Source organism: Thalassophryne amazonica, chromosome 13 (genome assembly GCF_902500255.1).
Source record: "Thalassophryne amazonica chromosome 13, fThaAma1.1, whole genome shotgun sequence".
Classification (NCBI taxonomy): Eukaryota; Metazoa; Chordata; class Actinopteri; order Batrachoidiformes; family Batrachoididae; genus Thalassophryne; species Thalassophryne amazonica.
In genome coordinates this window covers 49,551,116-49,572,226 of record NC_047115.1, presented here as the reverse complement: position 1 = coordinate 49,572,226, position 21,111 = coordinate 49,551,116, and the positions used below count along the sequence as shown (strand labels likewise).

At 43.0% G+C, this 21,111-nt stretch overlaps 1 protein-coding gene across 1 annotated transcript in view; it reads right to left on the bottom strand.

Annotated features, from left to right (window-relative positions):
• The window catches only part of wdr27 (WD repeat domain 27), a 170,721-nt gene that overhangs the window by 145,794 nt on the left and 3,816 nt on the right, over positions 1-21,111 (bottom strand). Inside the window, exons 3-11 of the mRNA XM_034185406.1 lie at positions 17,135-17,259; positions 16,427-16,540; positions 16,265-16,316; positions 16,018-16,088; positions 13,634-13,748; positions 12,695-12,773; positions 2,881-2,972; positions 1,030-1,094; positions 538-653 (exon numbers count right to left, since the gene is read on the bottom strand). Coding sequence (XP_034041297.1) covers positions 538-653; positions 1,030-1,094; positions 2,881-2,972; positions 12,695-12,773; positions 13,634-13,748; positions 16,018-16,088; positions 16,265-16,316; positions 16,427-16,540; positions 17,135-17,259 — 829 coding nt within the window. The remainder of the gene's footprint in view (positions 1-537; positions 654-1,029; positions 1,095-2,880; positions 2,973-12,694; positions 12,774-13,633; positions 13,749-16,017; positions 16,089-16,264; positions 16,317-16,426; positions 16,541-17,134; positions 17,260-21,111) is intronic.

The following is a 21,111-nucleotide window of genomic DNA, read 5'->3' as shown; positions in this document are numbered from 1 at the left end:
CCTGGAAAGAGTTTATGGAGTCATGAGGTCAATGGACAGAGGTGTTTGGTGATGCAGATGTCTTTGTGGGAGAATGAAGGTCCCACGTTTTTAGGAGCTGGTGCTTCCTGTGTTATGGTATGGTTGTGAGTCTTGGATGCTAACTAGTGACCTAAAGCGATGACGGTATGTCTTTGGCACTATACCTCTTTGGAGGATCCTTCTGTACTGTTAACTTTGTGTCAAACAAGTGGTTATTTGCATTGTGTGGCATGTTCCTCTGTGCATGATCCAGCACATAGGTGCCACATTGTTGAGGACATCTGTGATTGACAAGGCCAAGAGAATGTCTGAGTTGAGTTGTCTGCCTGGGTGGTTGCCATCGAAAACCTAGGGCAATTGTGTGGTGTTGAGGAAGCAGTGATGCTCTACAACAACGCATGCTCCAATAATTGACTTGACTTTACCAATCATGCAACAAGATACTGTGTTTTCCAGCTTTCTATGCTGAAATCAGCCATCAAAAAAGCTAATTTGTGCCTGAAATTCTACTGATACCTTGCAAAAACTGAAAGTCCTTCCCCTCCAGCCAAGATCCTTCCAAAGTCAGTCAGACTAAACTCCATCAGAGCAACATTTGGAGCAAATAAAGCACTAACCAGAGACACCACCATCTGTGTAACAAGAAAGCACATTTTTTAATAAACAAGGGAGAAATGGGAATCACAGTTTAACAAATGTTAATCCAAGTATAACTTTGTCAAGTGGTTATATGTTTAAGATCCTGCAGTTTAATAAATTAAAGAAATGAAACTTTTCTTCAGGATACAGAAAAGTAAATTCCCAACATGAAAACACTTATGCACACTGAACATCAGTTTGCTAATAAGTTAGAATCGATCACTTTAAAATGACAGGATGCAAGTAAAATGATAAGTTATAAACAATTAGAAGTATGCATTTACTGCATCCTTTGGCAATTATTAAGCAAAAAGCATTGTGCCGAAAGGACATCACTCTGGTTTGTCATGCATAGTATAAATTGCTCACAGAGTCATCCTGCCGTGGAGAAATGGACCAGGAGCCAGCCACTTTGATGCTCAGGTTTGGGTGATCTACACACAAACAAATTAAATGTATTTAGCTGTATCTATATGTATCAGTGGTATCTGAGACAAAGCTGAAATTCACTAATGATAACTTTAAACCATTGGGGGCATGTTAAATGGACAGTATTCTTTTTATGACATTGTATATCACATTTTGTTTTCCTCTTGCACTGAGAAGAGAGACCTTGTAACAATAATACCTTGTGTGTGCTCAGCTCCTCTTTTTTTGTATTCTGAACAGCTGGATGCCACACCACAGTAAGCATAATTTTATGCATAAATTAGTCACATTCTCTGTTAACCATAACCATATGTTAGATCATGTGAGCTATTGCCCCTGTCCACTGCCGAAAGAACAGTGCACCAGACCCTTTATTGTTTTATTATTGTAGGTGAAGAGCCCACGTGGAGGTGACATCATGTTGTTTCTTCATGCTGAGCCTGACCGAGCCCCATGGCCAACAGGAGCTGGCTGCAGGAGGTTCCCTAATTCAGGTGATATGGCCGTATTCATTATTGTGTCAATCATGAAAGGTCTTTTTTGTGAATCACCCTTTGTCTGTCTCATCACCTGGGACTAATTTGCCAAGGGAGGCCCTAACAGGGGCTAATGTTCCAGACAGCACAGCTCCTAAGATCACTGGAGCCCACAAACCCCTCCACCACAATACGATGTCGATTCAGAGAGGGGTAACCCAAGAACCCGCAGGTGGATACCTGTGGTGAAGGAAACCATCAGGCTGAAGAAGGAAGCCTTTTGTGTCTGGTTTGCACAGAGGTCGCTGGTATCAGCGGACATGCACCAGTAGGCCAGAAAGACTGCAGCCTCAGTGGTTGCTGAGGCAACCACTGCCTGTGTGGGAGGACTTTGGGAAGCCACAGAGAATGACTTTCGGTTGGCCTCAAAAGCAGTTCTAGGAACCTGTCAGATGATTCAGGAAAGGTAGGCACTTCTTAGACCAGGCCCAAGCAGTAAACAGTCTGGTCACTAAAAATGTATCTGTCACATGTCTTCACTCTGCTTAGGGAGAGCCACACACCCCTCGTTACTTGTCAACACTATGGTCAGTGGTATAGTCACTGCAGGACTATACCACTGTATGGACATAACCAGGCTGTTGTGATAACCAGAATTAAACAGGATGACAAGAAGGTTTTGCTGACAAATGGTTTCTACAGTTTTCAATATGACACATTTGTTATTCCATGCTTGTTTCTGAAGTAAGAAACAAGCAGCATGAAAACAGAAAAGAATGCACAGTAAATTTTGCTAAGTAAAATATACTCTGCTGAGATAACATTTGGTCCCAGTCTAAACAGAGTAAAATATAATCTATTGCAGATTGAAAGCAGCTGTACCGTTGTCGCAGACCCCACAGTCCCCTCCCTAAAAACTGGCCCACCCTGTCTCCACTGCACATGCGTCATTTGGGACCACAGCAGCACCTGTGAGATAGACTTTCTTCACCCAAAGCGATCAAATGGATTAATGGGATTATTAACCATCAGATGACAAGGTAAAACCATTCTAAAGTCGGTTTAAAGCAGAAACAAGGCGATACTCTGTGACGCTTTAAAATGACGGATGCACAGTGAACGCAACAGCTAGCACCCATGTGGCTGCGGCGCTCTGATCGCTTCCTCCGTCTTTTGTGATGAAATAATGCTGAATTTATGTGGAAATGATTGTTGTACAAAAGCTTGAGATATCAGTCACTTGTACAAAAATGTTTAAGTGTATTATAGTGTTAGTGAATGAATAATAATCAACACCACCAACAACATACTGCACCTTTGAAATACAGAGCCGTTAGGAGCTCTGAAGTAGCGAGATCAACCACATACAGTCCATCAGAGCTTCCAATGCATAACCAGCTGCAGTCCCTGCAAAGGTCCACACGGTCATACAGAGAAACAATTTTACAGGCTTTAAAAAATAACTGGAGGGGGAAAAAGGCAAAACATATGGATGGAATTGAAAAGCAATGCATGCCTATATGCAGGATGATAGTTTGTTCTGGGTTTTTTGTTTTGTTTTGTTTTTTTGCTGAGGTCTAAAGTTCTCTTGAATTCATTTTCTAAAAACAAAACAAAAAAAAAAAAAACACACAAAATTGGAAAACACTGCCAGATGGTAGTAATGGGAATTCTGGTCTTTTAACAGAGCCTGTTCTTATGGATCAGCTCACTAAAGAGATGGCTGTTTTGGCTCCCAAGTGGTTCCTCAGATTTTTTTTGGTGCTTGAATTTATTTCTTATCAAAAATAATGTAAAATTATGTGTAAAATGAATTACTAATGTACAAAACATAAATCAAATCAAATCAATTTGATTTATATAGCGCCAAATCACAACAAACAGCTGCCCCAAGGCACTTTATATTGTAAGGCAAAGCCATACAATAATTACGGAAAAACCCCAACGGTCAAAACGACCCCCTGTGAGCAAGCACTTGGCGACAGTGGGAAGGAAAAACTCCCTTTTACCAGGAAGAAACCTCCAGCAGAACCAGGCTCAGGGAGGGGCAGTCTTCTGCTGGGACTGTTTGGGGCTGAGGGAGAGAACCAGGAAAAAGACATGCTGTGGAGGGGAGCAGAGATCAATCACTAATGATTAAATGCAGAGTGGTGCATACAGAGCAAAAAGAGAAAGAAACACTCAGTGCAACATGGGAACCCCCCAGCAGTCTAAGTCTATAGCAGCATAACTAAGGTTCAGGGTGGTTCAGGGTCACCTGATCCAGCCCTAACTATAAGCTTTAGCAAAAAGGAAAGTTTTAAGCCTAATCTTAAAAGTAGAGAGGGTGTCTGTCTCCCTGATCCGAATTGGGAGCTGGTTCCACAGGAGAGGAGCCTGAAAGCTGAAGGCTCTGCCTCCCATTCTACTCTTACAAATCCTAGGAACTACAAGTAAGCCTGCAGTTTGAGAGCGAAGCGCTCTATTGGGGTGATATGGTACTATGAGGTCCCTAAGATAAGATGGGACCTGATTATTCAAAACCTTATAAGTAAGAAGAAGAATTTTAAATTCTATTCCAATAAAGCCAATGAAGAGAGGCCAATATGGGTGAGATATGCTCTCTCCTTCTAGTCCCTGTCAGTACTCTAGCTGCAGCATTTTGAATTAACTGAAGGCTTTTCAGGGAACTTTTAGGACAACCTGATAATAATGAATTACAATAGTCCAGCCTAGAGGAAATAAATGCATGAATTAGTTTTTCAGCATCACTCTGAGACAAGACCTTTCTAATTTTAGAGATATTGCACAAATGCAAAAAAGCAGTCCTACATATTTGTTTAATATGCGCACTGAATGACATATCCTGATCAAAAATGACTCCAAGATTTCTCACAGTATTACTAGAGGTCAGGGTAATGCCATCCAGAGTAAGGATCTGGTTAGACACCATGTTTCTAAGATTTGTGGGGCCAAGTACTATAACTTCAGTTTTATCTGAGTTTAAAAGCAGGAAATTAGAGGTCATCCATGTCTTTATGTCTGTAAGACAATCCTGCAGTTTAGCTAATTGGTGTGTGTCCTCTGGCTTCATGGACAGAAAAAGCTGGGTATCATCTGCGTAACAATTAAAATTTAAGCAATGCTGTCTAATAATACTGCCTAAGGGAAACATGTATAAAGTGAATAAAATTGGTCCTAGCACAGAACCTTGTGGAACTCCATAATTAACCTTAGTCTGTGAAGAAGATTCCCCATTTACATGAACAAATTGTAATCTATTCGATAAATATGATTCAAACCACCGCAGCGCAGTGCCTTTAATACCTATGGCACGCTCTAATCTCTGTAATAAAATTTTATGGTCAACAGTATCAAAAGCAGCACTGAGGTCTAACAGAACAAGCACATAGATGAGTCCACTGTCTGAGGCCATAAGAAGATCATTTGTAACCTTCACTAATGCTGTTTCTGTACTATGATGAATTCTAAAACCTGACTGAAACTCTTCAAATAGACCATTCCTCTGCAGATGATCAGTTAGCTGTTTTACAACTACCCTTTCAAGAATTTTTGAGAGAAAAGGAAGGTTGGAGATTGGCCTATAATTAGCTAAGATAGCTGGGTCAAGTGATGGCTTTTTAAGTAATGGTTTAATTACTGCCACCTTAAAAGCCTGTGGTACATAGCCAACTAATAAAGATAGATTGATCATATTTAAGATCGAAGCATTAATTAATGGTAGGGCTTCCTTGAGCAGCCTGGTAGGAATGGGGTCTAATAGACATGTTGATGGTTTGGAGGAAGTAACTAATGAAAATAACTCAGACAGAACAATGGGAGAGAAAGAGTCTAACCAAATACCGGCATCACTGAAAGCAGCCAAAGATAACGATATGTCTTTGGGATGGTTATGAGTAATTTTTTCTCTAATAGTTAAAATTTTATTAGCAAAGAAAGTCATGAAGTCATTACTAGTTAAAGGAATACTCGGCTAAATAGAACTCTGACTCTTTGTCAGCCTGGCTACAGTGCTGAAAAGAAACCTGGGGTTGTTCTTATTTTCTTCAATTAGTGATGAGTAGTAAGATGTCCTAGCTTTACGGAGGGCTTTTTTATAGAGCAACAGACTCTTTTTCCAGGCTAAGTGAAGATCTTCTAAATTAGTGAGATGCCATTTCCTCTCCAACTTACGGGTTATCTGCTTTAAGCTGCGAGTTTGTGAGTTATACCACAGAGTCAGGCACTTCTGATTTAAGGCTCTCTTTTTCAGAGGAGCTACAGCATCCAAAGTTGTCTTCAATGAGGATGTAAAACTACTGACGAGATACTCTTACTCACAGAGTTTAGGTAGCTACTCTGCACTGTGTTGGTATATGGCATTAGAGAACATAAAGAAGGAATCATATCCTTAAACCTAGTTACAGCACTTTCTGAAAGACTTCTAGTGTAATGAAACTTATTCCCCACTGCTGGGTAGTCCATCAGAGTAAATGTAAATGTTATTAAGAAATGATCAGACAGAAGGGAGTTTTCAGGGAATACTGTTAAGTCTTCAATTTCCATACCATAAGTCAGAACAAGATCTAAGATATGATTAAAGTGGTGGGTGGACTCATTTACATTTTGAGCAAAGCCAGTTGAGTCTAACAATAGATTAAATGCAGTGCTGAGGCTGTCATTCTCAGCATCTGTGTGGATGTTAAAATCGCCCACTATAATTATCTTATCTGAGCTAAGCACTAAGTCAGACAAAAGGTCTGAAAATTCACAGAGAAACTCACAGTAACGACCAGATGGACGATAGATAATAACAAATAAAACTGATTTTTGGGACTTCCAATTTGGATGGACAAGACTAAGAGTCAAGCTTTCAAATTAATTAAAGCTCTGTCTGGGTTTTGGATTAATTAATAAGCTGGAATGGAAGATTGCTGCTAATCCTCCCCCTCGGCCCGTGCTACGAGCATTCTGACAGTTAGTGTGACTCGGGGGTGTTGACTCATTTAAACTAACATATTCATCCTGCTGTAACCAGGTTTCTGTAAGGTAGAATAGATCAATATGTTGATCAATTATTATATCATTTACTAACAGGGACTTAGAAGAGAGAGACCTAATGTTTAAAAGACCACATTTAACTGTTTTAGTCTGTGGTGCAGTTGAAGGTGCTATATTTTTTCTTTTTGAATTTTTATGCTTAAATAGATTTTTACTGGTTGTTGGTGGTCTGGGAGCAGGCACCGTCTCTACGGGGATGGGGTAATGAGGGGATGGCAGGGGGAGAGAAGCTGCAGAGAGGTGTGTAAGACTACAACTCTGCTTCCTGGTCCCAACCCTGGATAGTCACGGTTTGGAGGATTTAAGAAAATTGGCCAGATTTCTAGAAATGAGAGATGCTCCATCCAAAGTGGGATGGATGCCGTCTGTCCTAACAAGACCAGGTTTTCCCCAGAAGCTTTGACAATTATCTATGAAGCCCACCTCATTTTTTGGACACCACTCAGACAGCCAGCAATTCAAGGAGAACATGCGGCTAAACATGTCACTCCCGGTCCGATTGGGGAGGGGCCCAGAGAAAACTACAGAGTCCGACATTGTTTTTGCAAAGTTACACACCGATTCAATGTTAATTTTAGTGACCTCCGATTGGCGTAACCGGGTGTCATTACTGCCGACGTGAATTACAATCTTACCAAATTTACGCTTAGCCTTAGCCAGCAGTTTCAAATTTCCTTCAATGTCGCCTGCTCTGGCTCCCGGAAGACAATTGACTATGGTTGCTGGTGTCGCTAACTTCACATTTCTCAAAACAGAGTCACCAATAACCAGAGTTTGATCCTCGGCGGGTGTGTCGCTGAGTGGGGAAAAACGGTTAGAAATGTGAACGGGTTGGTGGTGTACACGGGATCAATCAAAACATAGATTATATCAAATGTTTATTATTTATATGGTGTGGCAGACATTCAACATGTAACCAACATAATTCACCATACCGAACGTGTTCCCTGTTTGGGATGTCGTAACATGCCCAGATGCACAAAGCACATACCAAAGTGTCGCCACTTGTGGTGAGAATGTGTCCGCTGTTCTGCATGTACCAAGATGTGGATATCGAAGTTTCCCATCGCAATTTCAACACTGGTGACCCCGACGTCTGTCTTTGTTGTCTTTTTTAGGACATTCTGACATGAGCATGATGGTAAACGTTGTGGCCTTGAAGCTCCCCAGGTTTTGGGAGTCCTCAGCTTCAACTTGGTTCACCCAAAGGGAGGCGCAGTTTGCACCACAAGAGATCACCGCGGACGACACAAAGTACTATTATGTCGTGTACCAGAGATGCAGTCAGGTCTGCAGCCACTGGACTACAGTTGACTGACATCGCTTTTGGTGAGGACGGCACCAGGCTACTCTGTGACATTGCTACAAGACAGCCATGGCCCGTCATCCCCACCACATGGAAGTGGCATGTTTTTTTATGCTGTGCACAGGCTCAAGAAGGACGTTAGGGGCCTCAGGCACCTTTGAACCTGGGATATTTCACTCAGGAAATAAGGAGATTTACTGTTTGTACCACTGTGCTGTCACACAATCACAACTACTTTGAAAATATAATGAAATGTACATCATATTGCCATGTTAACATATTTGTACAAAGTATGTCAATATGAGGCGATCTGAAAAATCTTGTCTGTTAATTAGAACTAAATACGTTACATATCGGTAACACCTCTGTCACACCTTGGCGATTTTGCTAGCATATGCAGACCGTATTAAAAACGCTGGCATATGCAGGTGTACATTAAATAGGTTATGGGTAAGTTTTGTATAACTTAAGATCCCACTGATATATGGCAAGTACGTGGGAAAATTTTGGGCATGCACAATATTTTTGACATATGGCTGAGACGTTCCGCATACGCAGGCCATAAATTGCAGGCAAGTCATGTGATTGTTGACACACTTCTCTTGAAAGTTACTCATAAGTTGAAATACGTCCATTGATTGGCTAAACAACTGACAGCTGCAGTCATGCAAATAGTTTTGACTGTTACAAATATTAAAGTTTAAACCTTACCTGTTTGTTTCAGTCGGATTCATCATCACAGTCTGACAAAACCTTATTCGTCGTCATAAAGTGTCCTGAATTAGAAAACAATGTCTGAAAATATTTTAGTTCCTTGTTGTGGCTGAAGAAACACAGTGTTTTAAAAGAAGTCCCTCTGTGTTTTGTCTCTCAGCCTAAACCAGAGAACGCCGGCACTTTGTGCCACAAGACAATTAACTTATTTTAAAAGTTGAAAAAGTCACAGCGCCTCATTGATTCATGTCAGTATTTATCATAGGCATCACTTGATTCGTCAGCATTCTGCACGCAATGAAAATAAATCCCATGATCCACCAAGACTAAAATAAAATGAAATGAAATTGTTAAATTACTCTGTTTCGCCTATGTGTGGAGAAGAGAGGCCACACGACAGCGTACGCGTGCTCGATGATGTGCTCGTCAATATTTACATGTTCCACCTGCGAAACAAAAGGGTTCTGCTGGTGGTGGAAATGCAAACCACGGCAGACTTAACCGTGCCAACCCACCCGCACCATACCGTGCAGTACTGACCCAAACCAGTCAGTGGAAACAGGACTGCTGGCTAAATCATCATGTTGTGACAGCTGCATAACGTATTCAATGTATTCAGCACATTTTTCATACATCAGCATACACTGACTAAATCAGGGGTGGCCAAGTTCGGTCCACGAGAGCCACCTTCCTGACACTCTTAGTTGTCTCCCTGCTCCAACACACCTAAATCCAATAAAAGGCTGATTAAAAGTCTGCTAACGAGTCTTTCATTAGATTCAGGTGTGTTGGAGCAGGGAGACAACTAAGAGTGTCAGGAAGGTGGCTCTTGAGGACCGAACTTGGCCACCCCTGGACTAAATCATCAAGGTGTGACAGGGCACTAAGATAAAATAGATTATAAAAACCTTGTAACTGTTAGAATGGCCCAAGTAGTGGGTCACCCCTCTGAGTCTGGTCTGCTTGAAGTTTCTTCCTCAAAAAAACCCAGAGAAAGTTTTTCCTTATCACTGTCGGGGCCCCATCACAAATAGTGTGAATAAGTACAACTCAGGGCGACTCACGGTGAAACAGCTCATATGAGCGCACCATGAAACATCACGCTGATGGGCAGGCATGCACGATCCCAGTGCGACGGTTCGTGCATGCGACGGTGTCTTTCGAGCAAGAACACACTGCGAGTAGTTGCAGCTGCTCGCACTGTGTTCCATGGGATGAAGTGCACCACACTGCACCATTGATGTGTAGGAAAAAAAAACAAAAAAAAACAGCTGTATAATTAGTGAATATCACTGAGTTGATATAAATAATACATTAAAGGGGACGCAATACAGAACCCCGCGGTTAAATAACCCTGGCGCTGTGATTACTGACCAAGCAACATTTGGTATGGCGTATTTCTGCTGATACGTGGCTGAAAGTGGCGTATTTGTCGCACCGTTGGCTTGTTGTGGTCCTGTGGCGCGCCACTCACGGCCCGACATGCATGTCCTGTCAGACGTGACATTCAGATCACCTGCTGCATGTACACATGAACTGACGGCCCGTTTCTCCAGCCCGTCGCAAAAGCACTGTATGTTTTTATCTGTTTCCACACAAACACACACATGCGTGTGTCTGTCCAAACACGGGACGTGTGCTGCAGCTGTGATGTCCAGGACCTGAGATGTCTCAACAGCTGTGGGCAGCCAGCCATGCCCCCTGTCCTGTCAGCGCACAGACCAAGATGTGACTCTGTGATTAGATGAGAGATGCCTCGCCTGCGGGTGGGCGCATGAACCACACACACACGTGTTGGGGGGGGAGTGGGGGGGGGTGCGAAACACATGCACACATGTGTTGTGGGGGAGCTGACACTGGCACACCACATGTTCACTCGACAACTTCACCATCGTGGGGTACTTAGACAAATTTCACATCCAGCGCGACAGTGATCGTCTGCTGACTGTTTTCGTGCCAATAGTGCGAATGGCCACACATTTTCTAAGTGCCATGCAAGCGGTGTTAGATGTTCGTGCGTGTCACCAGGAATTTGGCCAACACCTGCCGCGAGAGGGTTTGATGGGCTCGCACAGCACACATTCTGTCTTTCAGCTGCTGGTGTGTGCAAATGGTTGTAGCAACAGGTGTACGAGGCATTGGATGCAGCTACGATTTTACACGTTTTGCATACGACTGCTGGTACATGTGCACTCAATGTGCAATTTGACCAACTTCGCACTATGTGTGAAGGGGCCCTCACTTGTGTGCTTGCTCAGGGGGTTGGTAAGATTAGACCTTACCCCCGCAGAGTGCCTTGAGGCAGCATTGTTGTGATTTGGCACCACATAAACAAAATTAATATACTCTAAATTTTACAGTATTTTCTGTAAAGTAGTCACATATTTACATTTAAAATTACAATGCTGTGGAATACTTTTGAGGCAATTAGTGACAAATGTTTGCAATGAAGGCAGCATCATGCTTCATAGTACTACTGCCTCACAAGGAAACCCTGGGATCGCTTCCTACCTAGTTCTCCCTGTGTTTGCATTGCTTCGTCTGAGTGCTCTGGATTCGTCCCACTTCCAAAGACATGCCGGTTAGGTGAATTGGAATCTTTACACTGACTGTCCAAATGTGTTTGTCTGTCTATATGCAGGCCTGTGATAGACTGGCACCCTGTCTAGGGTGTACCCTTAGACTTGTTTTTATTGTCATTCAGTAAAAAAAAACATCACAGATGCTGTCACAGAACGAAATGTCAATGCACTGCACAAATAAATAAATACACAGACTACAAGCATAGAATAAAAGTCCAAGGTGTGTGATAGTGATAAATTGGGTTTGAAAAAAAGGAAAAAATTATCAATAATTGTATCTGTACATACACAGCATACAATAAATAAATAAAGGACATGAGATATTGCACAGACGAAGATGCTACAAGGATAAAGTTGCTACCAGATGCTACAGTGTATTGCATATCCTACAATCTATATTGCACAGTTCCTTCTATCGATTTGTATTTAACTGTCTTATGGTGGTTGGGTAAAAGCTGTCCCTGAATCTACGTGTTTTGCACCTCATGCTATGGTACCGCCTACTTGAGGGCAGGAGGGAAAGCAGTTTGTTAAAAAAAGATGTGAAGTGTCCCTGATCATCCTTCTTGCCCTGAACAAGCTGTGCTATTCTGCCAGTTCACCAATGGTTGGCAGCCTAGCCTAATAATCTTCTCTGCTGCCTCACAACCCTCCCCAGTGCCTTCCTGCAAGGCTGCTACTTTCATACCACAGATACTCCACACTTCTCACCCAGTGACTACTGGAATAGGCTCTACTCCCACCCCCCCATGACCCTTAATTGGAATAAGCAGGTGTAGCAAATAAATATTTGCAATGAAGTCTTGAATGTTTTAAGGAATAGTGCTGTAAGCAATTGCCAAACGTATGACATTTTGATGGTCAAACTTCATTTACTCACTTAAAACCAAAATAAGACTTATGATATGCAGTTTTCGTATCGATACCTCCTAACAATGAAAGCACGCAGGTACATGTACTTTGCAGCTGTGTGTACATAATGTTTGTTGATCTTCAAAATTGTGTACCCAGCTGCTATTCAACAAAAGATCTTCTGATGTACCCAGATTAAAACTGTGTTTATGAAAACATCCAGGTTTATTCAATTAGTGGCCAAGAAAACTGTGCATGTAAATATTTTACACACTAGAGTTTACTTTAATTGGAATGTTACCAAAGTAAGATGTACAGTATGTAATGCTTTGTGACAAAAATCCTTTGTTTTCGTCAGTGATAAAAGGTCGTGTATGAACATCTCAGATGTTTTTTGTCCATATAATGTGTGGTCCACATAATAAGCAGTTATGATGTGCACTGAAAGTGGTGCTTTCTAATACATGTTTGCACAAAATTCATAATTAAATTTGAGAATGTCTCCCAAATTCCAATTCAATTCCATGAATCTGAATTGAATTTGAATAAACTTGCAAACAGGAAGTAGAACTGAAATGCGAATTATAGGAAGTAGAATTCGACTTGAAGGAAGTAGAGGTTTGTTGCTTGCTTACTTATTGGTGTCAGTAACTGATCCATAGAAGGCCATTTTGAGTACAGGCTTTGAATCTTCTACTTTAACTTCTGCACCTCCTGGAAGAAAATAGCCAAGAAATAGTATACAAATAATGAATGTTAATGAGTGCAATGGCAAGAATATTGGCATGAGTTCAAAGATGGAACATACCATTTATTTTTTGATGCCTAAATATATACTTTAGTAAAAATGACACACGTTTCTTCTTGGAGCAGGAAGACGACACTAGCAATGCACTCAACTGTGTGTGGCTCCGCCCCAAGGCAACCTGCCAACAGACTGCTAAACATAGCAGTCCTCAATCCAGGAAAAAGGCACTTCTATGGCCACTAAAAGATGTCCCCGTGAACACTTCAGCTACTGGATTTAGCTTCCTGGTTTCATGGAAACATTTTATCAAAAAATAATGGAGGCATTCAACAGAGAGAAGTTGTACTTGACAAAAATGTACTAAATAGTACTAAAATGCACAGTACTTGACATGACTCATACAATGGGAAAAAAATGAATGTTACATATCGTACAACCCACCACTCAAATGAAAAGGACCTATTTAGGACTCAAATAATCTTAATGAATCTGTGTTGCATTTTGGAGAACTCATGATGTGCTGCCAGAACTACAGTCTGTATCACCCCCGGAGATGAAACACCATTATTCCAAAAGATATCACCTAGATTGCTGTTCTGATGATCGAAGTGATGAGTTCTAGCTAACATGTTTATCTCATAGGTGTTCAACTGGGTTGAGATCTGCTGACTACAGAGTCCATACTCATAAATCCATTCAATGCCCCCTCATGCACTATGGTTGGTGACATTTGTTGTGTTTCTCCAATCATTTATGAAGAATTTTCTTTAAAATTTTCACCCATCAACTTGACTTTCACCTTTAAAGTCAGTTTCATAGACATCACCTGGTTGATGTTCCACCGTCTGTAGGTGCCGTTGATGTCTTTTTTCTATGTTGTGAAGGTCAACACTGGTTACCAGGTGACACTTGTGGTCATCAGAGAGAGAAAAGCACCAAGCCTACACCAAGCAGATAGACATACATATACATAACACAGTCTGTGGTCTTTCCATCTTGACACTGAACTGTTGAAGATACAAGTATTAAAGCAAATAAATAAATAATAGTATACAAATAATGAATGTTAATGAGTGCAATGGCAAGAATATTTGCATGAGTTCAAAGATGGAACATACCATTTATTTTTGACACCTAAATACTGTATATACTTTACTAAAATTTTGACCAAATGATTTCAGTTTGCTCAAAAACCCAAGGGGTCGTCCGAAAGGATCCTCCAAGAAACCCAAGGCAGAAAGTGTTGAAAATGACAGTGGTTCTGCAATACCTCGGAAAAGGGGAAGACCAAAGGGCTCTCCCAATAAGAAACTGATGCTGCAGAGATCAGTGAGCAGTGAAGAGGAGTCAGGTGCTTATGCACCTGATGGAAACATGAATTCACAGAAAAGGGGTCGAGGTAGGCCCACTGTCTGGCACTGACAGTGGGGTCAGTGCCAGATGTGTCCCAAGGAATCTCAAAGAGAAGGAGGGGAAGGCCCAGAAAGAATAGAAAGGGGAGCAGAGATCAATAAATGGTGACAGATGGTTCACAAGTTAGTGGGTAGATAAAGTTTTAAAAGTTTGTTCAGTCTCTTATTTGAGTAAATGGCATAAGACCTTTTACTTATTATACTAAACTGATATGTAGACTATATTGCAGAATTCTTCTGTAGTTGTAATTTAGTTTTCAGGTGTAGTGTTTGTCCATTTTAGTGTAACACACACAAGTTGGGTCCCTCAATTTTTCAGGGAATGACTCTGAGAAAATAATAATAATAAACACCTCTGACATCGGGCTGAACGTTAGGCATTATTATAACGCACTTTGAGCATCTGATGCAGATGGAAACGCGCTATATGAATGCAGTCCATTTAAAAAAAAAAAAATTATGAGAGAATTTTTTTTCACGGCCAAATCATAAGCTGTTTGCCATCTACGTTTTTGGGTGATTCTTTAACTACGGGCACTATTGGCCTTGTAAATGTAATTTCCACCACACCATTGCCTTACAATATAAAGCGCCTTGGGACAACTGTTTGTTGTGATTTGGCGCTATATACATGTGCTCTGATGTCACTGTTTATCTCCATAGAAACTACCCAAACAATCTTTCATACAAACTGTTTAAAGGGACATTACAGTGTTGTGGTGGAAATTACAGCAATAGTGTGGGACAACTACATTTTGTTTAAAAAAAAATCACAACAGTTGTATGACATTGAATACCCCAATTATGTTTTGATTATTTTACTGATATTTTATTCAGAGATATTTTAAAACATTAGAAAAAACGTTTCTTTATCATTCATTTTTATCATTGAAGATCAAAAGTCTGGGTGTGGGACAAGCACAAAACGGCAATATTTGCATATAATGATGCTGAAAAAAGGTGAAAAAGTCATCATAGACTACTAGAACAAAGTTCTTAACACACTTTCATTGTAAAGATAACTATAAAAGTGTGAAATTTCCCCTTTTTTCTGTTTTTCATACAATATGATCAAAGGACATAATAAGTGCCCGTAGTCTAAGAATCACCCTTTTATAGAAACCCTTTTAAGATAAAGGGAAAACAAGGTGGCGACAGCTAAGGGCACCTCCCCTCCACAAAACCCTCTTTCTGTCTGGATTTGCCCCTGGTTTGCAATCTCTGAACAGGAACAACAAAGAATGTGTGTATTTATGCGGCAAGTGCAACCTGACTGAGAGATAAGAAGGTTTTACAAGTGCATTTTACATCATGCCGTCCTCAGATTTTAGGCGTATTTGGGGGGAGCAGGGGGTAGTTTTACTGTTTGTTGTTAATACGTCGTGAATCTGCAACTGTGGTTTTAGTTTAACCACAGAAAGGGCACTGAGACACTGAGAGCAGACTTTGAAAGAAAAGAAAAGCTTAAAAATCGCTGTTCTTTGCTCACTGTCATCACCGCACCCCACCCCCACCCCCATCCCGCAGACTGCAGACATAGAGGAACACAGTACAGGGACTCACTGTTGGCAACAAGGAAAGAAGAAACAAAACAAAAACAGACATTCTAAAAAATGATTTTTGAAAGTTTTGAACACGGTGTGCATGAGTCTGGGGAATACGGTCAATTTTACGTTCAGCCTTGATTTTGCATCCAGATGGCATCAGCGTGAACCCTGCCTTTTGGCAGCACAATTGATGGAAATCCATCGTAGTGGCAGAGAACTTTAATCTCTGAAGATATACATCACAAACTAACCTGTCCATCAGCTGAGCCAGTGATGATGTGTCGAGTCTCCTCTAACAACAGAACAGTGAGCAGAGGACACGCTGAAGAGATTAAGAATATTATTTGAGTATTACTACATAATTTATGTGTCCAGCACAGTGCTAACAACAGTAAACTGCAGCAGTTAAACATCACTGAAATTGGATTGAATTCTGTACTAAGATCAGGTTAGTGGATTTGTTCCACCCTGATTTCAATTCCTAAAACAGTATCTTACCTGACAACACAAAAGACTGGTAGCAAACTGAATGTGTGTTCAAGTTCCACACCTGAAACCAGCAGCAACAACAATAATGCTAGCAGAATACTTGAAAAGTGTAACAGTTTAATACAAACACATCAAAACAATTATGTCAATTTGTAAATCTTTAAAACCTACCTTAAATGTTCGGTCCTCTGATGTTGTGACAAAAATATCCTTATTCCATGGACAAAACTCACCAGATGTCACAAGTCCCATATGGCTGGACAGTGTAGCGATCACTTCTTGTCTCTGTTTTGGAAATCAGTGAGAACATTAATTTCACATGAAGTTACAATCTTTGGTGGTTATTTAACAGTGAGCAAGTGATGTTGGAGAGATGTACTGAGGAAATGCAGATAATATGAACAAGGTTGGGTAGGATTACTTTGAAAGAATACATGTGGATTACATGCATGTATGTACATACATTTGGATTACTTGTAATCTGATTACTTTTGGATTACATTTCAAAGTAATCCTACCCAACCTTGAATATGTTATCTAGCAGACAATCGACAAGCTAGAGGTGACGAACTTGTGACCAGTCGCTCGGCAATGTGATTCCACAGCAAGAGGGTGAGTAAATAACTCACTAAGATGCCCTTGAGCAAGGTCCTTAATCCCTAAATTGTTCCTGATGTGCAGTTGAGTGCCTTGCATGGTAGCACCCTCACATCAGGATGTGTGCACACGCAAAACAACTTGGGGAGCTGTGTGTCCAGTGGACACATACATACCTCTGACTTTTATATAAAAGATTAGCAACAATAAATACCCGTATTACTTATTAACAACAACAGCAATCATCATTACCGTCATTGTGAAGGCCAAAGCCTCTCTTACCTTTGAGCTGAGTATGTGCACAGTCCTTCCAGAACATGCAGCCACTCTTTCATCAGAGAAACAGAATGAAAGATAGGCTATGTCACCCAGTAAAGTCCCAATAATTGTTCCAGCTGCAACTTCACCTGCAAACAAATCAAAGTTTGTTCATGTCCAAACCAGAAGATGTTCATGACCACAGTACTGTTGTGGCTGGCGTGCCTGGCTGGCTTTTGTTTGTCTTTTGTTTCTGTCTTTTGGTTTTCCTTCCAGGTGGTGCGCATTTGGGACTGAGTGGCTGTGTGGCTGAGTTACCAGGACCTCACCCTGATCACCTGAGGCTGATCAGGTGCGGCTCGTCAGGACTCACAGCTGTGGTGCATCTACACGGATTGGAACATGGTAGCATTTAAGTCTGGAGTACACAGTGTGTATTTGCCAGAGACTCGACCTTGTGACCAGACGGGTGAGATCGTCGTCTCGAGAGCCATCTCATCATCAGTGGATGCAGAGAACGTCCAGGTTTGATGCATGGTCTGTGAAAGAGGAGCGGGTGAGGTCTCACGCTCATCAGCACACTTCCTGAGGTACGTTAGGTTTTGTGACTAACATTTGTACAGTCAGTAAATGTGGTGTCCCTCACACCTTATTATATTGAGCTGTTATGTTAGTCGTTTTAATCAGCTTCCACTGCAGTGAGTTTGTGAACAGGGTGTTCCATGCCTGCAGGGTGGGAAGCTGATTAGTAATTAAGCCAGGAAGTGTTTGCTGTTTGTACACCTTTGAGTGGTCTCTCTGTGTGTGGAGTGTGGACTCACATGATGATTTCTTCATTCACAGACTTGGTTTGTCGCGGCCACCTGGGGGGTGTCGGCGGGGTCCTTGGGTCCGAACTGGTTCTGGCTCCAGACCGTTAGCGCTGCCGGGAGCGCACCGCAATCCACCACGCCAGACCGCGCACTCTTATATTTATCACATCACTGTTATGTTTATTAAACTCTGTTATCCTTTGTACCGTGCTCTGCTTATTTTATACTGGGTCCTTCAAACGCTGGTCGGTTCTCCGGGCTGCGTCCGACACATAACAGTAGTCTCTGGCCAAACATCACGGACCCAGCGATAGCAGAGACGGTAACGCGCCGGGAAGGCGGCAGCAGACGTTCAGAAGTTATCCGGATCAGTTGCGGGTGCTCTCCGCCCGGATGGTGCGTGTTTGAGAACCCATTATCGAATACTGATTTGAGCTCTCTTGCAGCCGAGTTCCTGTGTTTGTGCCTTATCCGAGGGTCGTGGTGGAGTGTGACTGGCGACGGCTTCGCGTCACGCTCCGACCGGATAAGAGGTTTAAACGGGAGCTGCAAGAGTGTGTCTGTAATGGGTGAACGCGCACGGCGGAGCTCTGTGGCACGGGTCGCTGAGCTTCCTGTGTTACAGTTGTAGCCCCGTTTCCCCGGGTGAAGATAACTACTGCATCTGTTGTGTCAGCTCCGGCGTTATTTAGTTGAAGCACATTTTTGGTTGTGTGTTACACACAGCTGTGCACAGAAAAGCAGCTTGAGTTTGTTTTCTCAGTTACCAAAGGGGGTTTTTCATTTTTAGCACTCTGGCTCCCTCTGTTGGTGACTGAGCCACATTACCATTAAGCTCTTAAGTTGGAACAGGTGTGTTCCATTTGTTTGAGCTTGACGGTATAAATCACTTATTAGTTTTGTGTTGGTTCATTTCTTGTGGGTGTTTTTTGAGTTGGTTTTTGTGTGGGATTTTTTAACACTATTTAGTGTCTGGGGTCGTGACCCTGCAGTTCTGTTTGGAGCATGAAAAGGACCCAAGCAACTTTATGTTAGTCTGTTAGTCTTTTTTTTTCTTTTAGTTTCACCTCCCAGGGTTTGATGGGACGGTCTCCTGGGGGGTGATGGGGGGGTAATTGGGTTGTTTTTTCTTTTTTTTTGTTTTTGTTATGCCCCCTCTTCTCCTCTGGCTCCAGCCGTGTGAGCCGTACGTGTCGGCGTTGCTGGAGTGGTGCAGTTTGGTTATGCTGGGCGTTTCCCAGGTAACCTCTGCACCTGGGGGGGGGGGGGGGGTTTGGGGTATTTTTTTTTTTATTCCCTCTCTTCTCCTCTGGCTCCAGCCGTGTGAGCCGTACGTGTCGGCGTTGCTGGAGTGGTGCAGTTTGGTTATGCTGGGCGTTTCCCAGGTGACCTCTGCACCTGGGAGGGGAGGGGGGGGTTCGGGAGGGTGTTTTTTTTTGTTGGTTCCCTGTTCCACCTCCGGCTTCAGCGCGCCTTTGAGCCGTCTGCCATCGGCGTGGCTGAGGTCTGGGGCAGTGGAATATACCCGCAGCTGGTGGCTGGTTTGGAAGTCGGAGGGGTGGCACCGTTTTGTGCCGTCTGCCATAACCGCTGTTCCACTCCTCCCGGTTGACTTCTGGGGTATAGTTATGGTTGGTGACGCTGGACGTGCTTCCAGTTTCCACTGCGCTGAGGGGGTGGGGTTGGGGTTGTTTGTTTTTCTTTCTCCTTTTGTTTTTCCCCCCAGTTTCCGCCCTCAGGGTGTGACTGTGGTGTCCTCTGGGGGGGAAAGGGCTGTGGGTCCATCTAGCCATAGACGGCCGGGGCTGGGTCCGTTGGTCATGAGGGGAGGCGTCTCCTGGGGTTGATGGAACGGTCCTCTGGGAGGCGCTGGGAGTCCCCGTGGGTGACTTTGGATCCCAGAGGGACCTCGGCTGTGGTTATTACTCCTGGAGCTGGCGGGATGTCCTCTGGGGGGTGTTGGTCCCTACATGTCGTGGGGGGGGGGGGGGTGTTAGCGTTTTTATTTGCAAGCTTAAGTTTGGGTTGTTTTTCTTTTCTCCTCTTCCCGGGGTTTGATGGGACGGTCCTCTGGGGAGGGGGGGGGGATGGTTTGGTTGTTTGTGTTTGTCTTTTTTGTTTTATGACTAATCAGACTGTGAACATGGTTGGACAAAGGCTGACCACACAGGTTCAAGAACTCCTGGCCACACCTGTGCTAATTGACTGACAGAAACAAAGGCAAAGATGCAGCCAGAGGAGAAGACATCAACCGTTCTGTTAAACGAAGATTCTGTTGGAAGATGAATGCAGATACGGTTTCCAGCCATGGTCCCTGGAGGGGGGTGTTTCTCCTGGGCCAGGTTTGTGTGGTCGCCGGGAGGCTTCCCGTGAGGGTGGGGTGCTGTTGTGGCTGGCGTGCCTGGCTGGCTTTTGTTTGTCTTTTGTTTCTGTCTTTTGGTTTTCCTTCCAGATGGTGCGCATTTGGGACTGAGTGGCTGTGTGGCTGAGTTACCAGGACCTCACCCTGATCACCTGAGGCTGATCAGGTGCGGCTCGTCAGGACTCACAGCTGTGGTGCATCTACACGGATTGGAACATGGTGGCATTTAAGTCTGGAGTACACAGTGTGTATTTGCCAGAGACTCGACCTTGTGACCAGACGGGTGAGATCGTCGTCTCAAGAGCCATCTCATCATCAGTGGATGCAGAGAACGTCCAGGTTTGATGCATGATCTGTGAAAGAGGAGAGGGTGAGGTCTCACGCTCGTCAGCACACTTCCTGAGGTACGTTAGGTTTTGTGACTAACATTTGTACAGTCAGTAAATGTGGTGTCCCTCACACCTTATTATATTGAGCTGTTATGTTAGTCGTTTTAATCAGCTTCCACTGCAGTGAGTTTGTGAACAGGGTGTTCCATGCCTGCAGGGTGGGAAGCTGATTAGTAATTAAGCCAGGAAGTGTTTGCTGTTTGTACACCTTTGAGTGGTCTCTCTGTGTGTGGAGTGTGGACTCACATGATGATTTCTTCATTCACAGACTCAGTTTGTCGCGGCCACCTGGGGGGTGTCGGCGGGGTCCTTGGGTCCGAACTGTTTCTGGCTCTGGGCCGTTAGTGCTGCCGGGAGCGCACCGTAAATCCACCACGCCAGACCGCGCACTCATTTGTTGTATTAGCACGTCACTGTTATGTTTATTAAACTCTGTTA